At 38.0% G+C, this 5498-nt stretch overlaps 1 protein-coding gene across 1 annotated transcript; it reads right to left on the bottom strand.

Annotated features, from left to right (window-relative positions):
* Positions 1 to 2378: 2378 nt before the first annotated feature.
* Positions 2379 to 3347, bottom strand: LOC113237639. Its single transcript, XM_026474248.1, has one exon. The coding sequence runs from the start codon at positions 3345 to 3347 to the stop codon at positions 2379 to 2381; it is 969 nt and encodes a 322-aa protein (XP_026330033.1).
* Positions 3348 to 5498: the final 2151 nt, after the last annotated feature.

Genomic DNA, 5498 nt, shown 5'->3' on the forward strand with positions numbered 1-5498 from the left:
TCCGAGAATACTTCCTTGCGGAACGCCAATTGTAAGTCGTTCATCATAACTAACATAACTCCCCATCTTAACAGCCTGCGAGCGGTCTGATAGATAATTTTTGAAAATATCCAGTTGGGTACCTCTAATACCCAATGTTTCTAATTTTGACAGAAGTAAAGGGATGGAGACCGTGTCGAAAGCTTTTGTAATATCTAGAAATATACAGAGACATTTGTCTTTCTTATCAAGGTGGGAGATAACATCGTTAATTAGCGCAGACACTGCGTCATTGGTGGATTTTCCCTGTCTGAAGCCGAATTGGTTACTAGAAAGTAAGTGTTTTGATTCCAGGTAGTTAGTTAATCGATAGTTTAGTACCTTCTCCAGTATCTTCGACATAGCCGGAAGAACGGAGATCGGTCTATAATTATTAACGACGTCATTGTCTCCAGATTTGTGAATAGGATGTATCAGCGCTCTTTTAAATACGTTAGGGAATATCCCAGTAGAAAGGGACAAGTTGCAGATATGGGTAAGTAATGGAACCAGAACATGACGCGCCGACCTCAAAATGGACGAGGAAATACCATCCCAACCAACCGCACAATTGTTACGCAGGCTCAAAATCAACCCTTCAATTTCCCCATTGTCAACATCCAAAACAGCGAATGATTCTGCACATGGAGATTGAGCCAGACGAAGGCGGCTAACTTCAGACAAAGATGGTTGAATTTTATTCGCTAAATCGATCCCTATACCAGCAAAAAACTGGTTGACTGAGTTTACTGACGTTACCGGGTCGGAATGTAATTTGAGCAAAGAATCAGACGGATTAATTCTAGAATTTATATTTGTAATGGTTTTGACTGCATCCCAAGTCGCCTTAGCATTGTTTTTGGCATTCATTAGAAGTGATTTCAAGTAAGATCTTTTTAAGGTTTTAAGGAGTTTATTAATGAAATTTCTATATCGCGTATACGTTATTTTAAGTATAATGTTGTTAGGGTCTCTCTTAAGTTTCCTGTGCATAGAGTCTCTGTTGCGGATACAGCGTAGTAGGCCCGGAGTTATCCAGGCTTTAATAATCCTTTTAGAACGAGTGATAGTAAAGACCTTTGTATGTTTTTTGACTATGTCTGATACACGCGATACCAACAAGTTTGCCGCAGCATTCACGTCCCAAGAGTACAACACTTCTGAAAGATCAGACTCAATGATATCCTGGACAATAGCACTTTGATCCAATTTAGTACGTGTGTGGGAAATATGAGACAGACTGCATCCAAACTGCGTCGACAACAGTACAGGATAGTGGTCTGTGATATCTGACTGAATCACCATGGTAACAGAAGACATTTTGGATTTCAACAAAACGTGATCTAAACAGTTTTCTTCTCGAGTTGGAAGGGTATGCGCAGGCAAAAGGCCATGTGAAGCAGCCAAGTCCAGGTATTGATCAGATCGCAAGTCAGTGCTGTCATCCTTTATGTCCACGTTAACATCTCCCACTACACCTATAAAGGGAAAGGAATTCAAACTCGATAAAAGATCATTGAGACTATTTAGGTAAGTATCTATGTTATGTATTGAGGGTGATCTATAGATGGAAACTAGAGCAAGCTCAGTTCCCATCTTACAAACAAGACAGTTCGCACCTATAAGAGAAGTAAACTCGTATACGTTACAGTTTAGCCCCCTACGTACGTACAACACAATACCACTGTTTTGATTTATACGTCGTTTAGTATAGTAGGATTCGTATGCAGATAAAGTAGGTATGTATGGTGATTTTTGCAGCCAACACTCAGTCAACACGATGACATCACATGGAGCTTTAATTTGTGCTAATAGAAGTCTAAATTGGTCAAAATTTTTATTAATACTGCGTATATTTAGTTGCAGAAAACTTAAAGATTTGGATGGATTATACATGTACTGTACGCATTGTTCCGGAGGGCAATACATTGATTTGGAAACACTGAGCATCTCTAGCTCTACAGTTATTCTTTCTATTTTATTATTAACCATGATTGTGTTATAAGAAATATATTAATTAGATAATCATTCGACAGTCGAGAGCTCAGTGTAAAGACAATAAATGCAAATCCATTGACAACGTAAGTAAAAATGACCAACTCTGGGAAGATAGCACGAGGACGATGTGGACGAAACAGAAAACCCCTTATGATTGCTTGCTGAGTGTGTGTAGTGAATGTAGTGTAAATGTTATGTAGAGTGTAATTCATGTGACTAGTTGTAAATATAGATAATATAGAAACACAATTAAATAACATATTTGAGTAAAAAGTTTGTAAATACTGGTTTTTTAAAATGTACATATTAAATAGAAAGTTGAAACATATGAAACAATAGTGCGTAATGACGTTAGGACATAGTCACTTATCGTTAGTCAGGGCGCGGAGAACTTGTTCTGAGTCAACTTTAATTGCGTTGGAATTTTCAGTTTTGCGGAGATATATTTTACCATTTACGGCCCAACAGAATTTATAGTCCGAGAGCTTGGCAAATTCTCTTGCCTGGTAAAACAGCTTTCTGGTGGGTCCTGGCAGGTATTCAGATAAGTAAATTGGGGATGATTTCCCTTTTAGTCCAATCATCTCGGTACTTAGCTTCTCAGTTGAAGCCCTGTTTTTGTTATAGTTTCGTACAGAGTTTAACACTTCCATCTTCAAGGCAACGGTAGAAAATTCGGCAATGATTGGTCGAGTTTTACCAGGCTTGCTAGGTAGGCGGTAGACGTCTCGGATTTGCGACTGTTGTATTTCAAGTTTCAGCGCCTTGGCTGTAGCACGAACTATATTCATCAAATCAGATGTAGTTTCATTATCCGTTGCGGGAATATTCCTTATTTCAAGAGTGGAAGTTCGTGAGGTTAATTCCAGACTTTCTACCTTTTTTTCGAGATTCAATAAACCATTTTGGCAGTCGGAACGGTCCTTTTCGAACTTGTTTATTCTGGAACTAAGTTCTACGCAGCTATTTTTAATGGAATCAATAGAGTCCTCTATTTCTTTATTGGACTTTTGAATATTTTCGTTTTGAATTTTGATAGCAGACACATCTTCAGAGAGTCGACATAGCATGGCAGATTGTTCCGAGATTAGGGATTTCATCATATTTCGCATTTCAGTCTTAAATTCCTCCATTGTGGTCGAAGGAGGAGAAACTTCAGAACGTGGCCTTTTAGAGCGTACAGTTATTAGCGAAAAGTCACGGTTACTTACAGGCGACGGAGTTTCGGTTGGTCCGGAAATATCTAGGTCTGATTTGGCTCTGCTTAGTAGGATCGCATTACCAAAATCTGGCTGGGCAGCGTTTTGTGGAGGAGTGCGTTTCAGAGGCATTCCAAAGGCCCAATGGTGTCGAAAAATACGTTCGAGGCGGGCGTGAATTGAGATGTAAGTGACTCACTGATTAAGTCAGATTCTCATAACCTCCCTAGAAAAAAATCACAATGCTCCTTGTAAGTTTCCACTTCAATATACCTTAACGTTCTGTGTATTTATCAAGATGCGAGATTATTTAATTTCTGGAGTAATTTCAACACATTCCCAAAAAATCTACTTTACGAAATGACATTTCTTTGACTTGATTGTATAAAGTTAGTAAGTCTCTATTTAGTTGAGGAACTGTAATTTGATATCACGTTTCTTTATTAAAGAACTATATTATTATTATTAATGCTATGACAACTGCTATAACATTCAGTCTTCTCTGATTAATTATTTTACTTCGTATTATATATTTTCGTTTTATTTTACTTTTACTTTTACTTTTATTCGTATTATTTTACTTTATAGACTAACTTTATATGTCAAAATAACACTTTTTCATAAGTATTTATAAATATTATGCATTACGCACAAGAAGCGGACGACGCAAAGAGGAGTATTTTTTATTGAGTTTGGATTCCTGGACACGCTGGCATTCCTGCGAACGATAAATGTTTTTCTCAAGACTTACGCTCTTTAATCGGTTAATGGTCGTCTTTAAGCAGTCGAAAAGGCAAACACTGTGCTGGTCATCAACCAGTAATACCCAAGAAGCCTTGGTTTTTTCAATTCCGTGAAGCCAGTAAAAGAACTACTTCCACTATTATTCGATTACGCCTAGGCCATAACTGCAGACCCACTTTTCTCGCTAAGCTCAGGATAAGGTATCACTCCCTTTGTGAGTACGATCTTGAGGCAGGAACTCTTAACCATATATTTTTGAACTGTTCATTGTATCCCGTCTCTTTATACGATCTTCTTCCTACAAATTTTTATGGTATTCTTTCTCCCCTTAAACCTCTTCTACTATTTATTCCATTTAAATATATTGAACAAAATAACATACGTCTATAAAATTTATTATGTGCCCAACATGTTTTTATGTTTTGCTTACAAAGTAGTAAGCCAAATAACCTCGTGATTCGTCTTTGTCCAAAGGATGATACAACCGATCATCGTCGCTTGAGTGCGTTCCTGACAATCTTGATATAAGCCGTGTATCTTTCAACCCGGACGCTGTCAGAATTGTCCTCAGTGGCACAGAAGCCAAAACAACACAAAAAAAAGATACGAAAAGAACAAAAAGACTTTCGGTATTTGCTGAAACGGCTCTCCACCAGAGCCGACACCGTCCAGACATGAAAACTATATTTTATGAAGGGTAAGGTGCCGGCGAAATTACAGGCACATGGGACTAGTCAACTTACGTCTCAAGGTGACAGGCGCGCCACTGTGCCTCTTAGGGTCGTATTCTAGAACTCTACTCAATGCTCAAGTCAGGATTTGAGTATGGCTTAAAGCACTCGAAATCATACTCAAGTTCCTGCCATTAGGGTCGTATTTCCAGTGCTTGAAATCATACTCAGATCTTGACTTGAGCATTGAGTAGAGTTCTGGAATACGACCCTAAGAGCGAATACACATGGCAACTTTTAGCAGCGAGGTTTTAAGCAGCGGTGCAAACACGACACAAACGCGATAAAACGCGGTGCACGTTTTATATTAATTAACTAATTCATTAATTTCACTTTTAAGTTTACAATTAACAAAACAATGTAATGTACATAAACCTATACACATTTTTCGTACATAATTATTCAACAAAAGCGACTGATGCAATTGCGCGTTTACATCGATGCAATCGCCAACAAATCGCAAGTGTAGCGATGCCATCGCGCGTTTCACGAAAGCGCGTTTGCGTCGCTCTAAGATCTTTGCGATTTAAATCCCTGAATCTCACTGCAATAGTTATGAATAGGCGTGTCGCTTACCACCGCATTAAAAAATTTTTTGAAAAAAAATTGATGAATTGTTGCCTGAACGTCATTAATTTAATGGAGCTTTTACAGAAATGCCCAAGCCATTAGTTGAATAGGTAATAAAACCGTTCGACTACAACTATTCTCATTTTTAGCTTACAGTGCAGATAGCATCGGTGTAACAAAAATATGTCTGTACACTCGATAACAATCAACCTTAAATTATCTCAATTAAGTAAAACTG

Source organism: Hyposmocoma kahamanoa, unplaced genomic scaffold (genome assembly GCF_003589595.1).
Source record: "Hyposmocoma kahamanoa isolate Upper Pololo Valley unplaced genomic scaffold, ASM358959v1 93, whole genome shotgun sequence".
Taxonomy (NCBI): Eukaryota; Metazoa; Arthropoda; class Insecta; order Lepidoptera; family Cosmopterigidae; genus Hyposmocoma; species Hyposmocoma kahamanoa.

What these genes read in the sequence shown, in the direction of transcription:
- LOC113237639 (XM_026474248.1), bottom strand. Translation starts at nt 3,347, where the DNA reads ATGCCTCTGAAACGCACTCCTCCACAAAACGCTGCCCAGCCAGATTTT.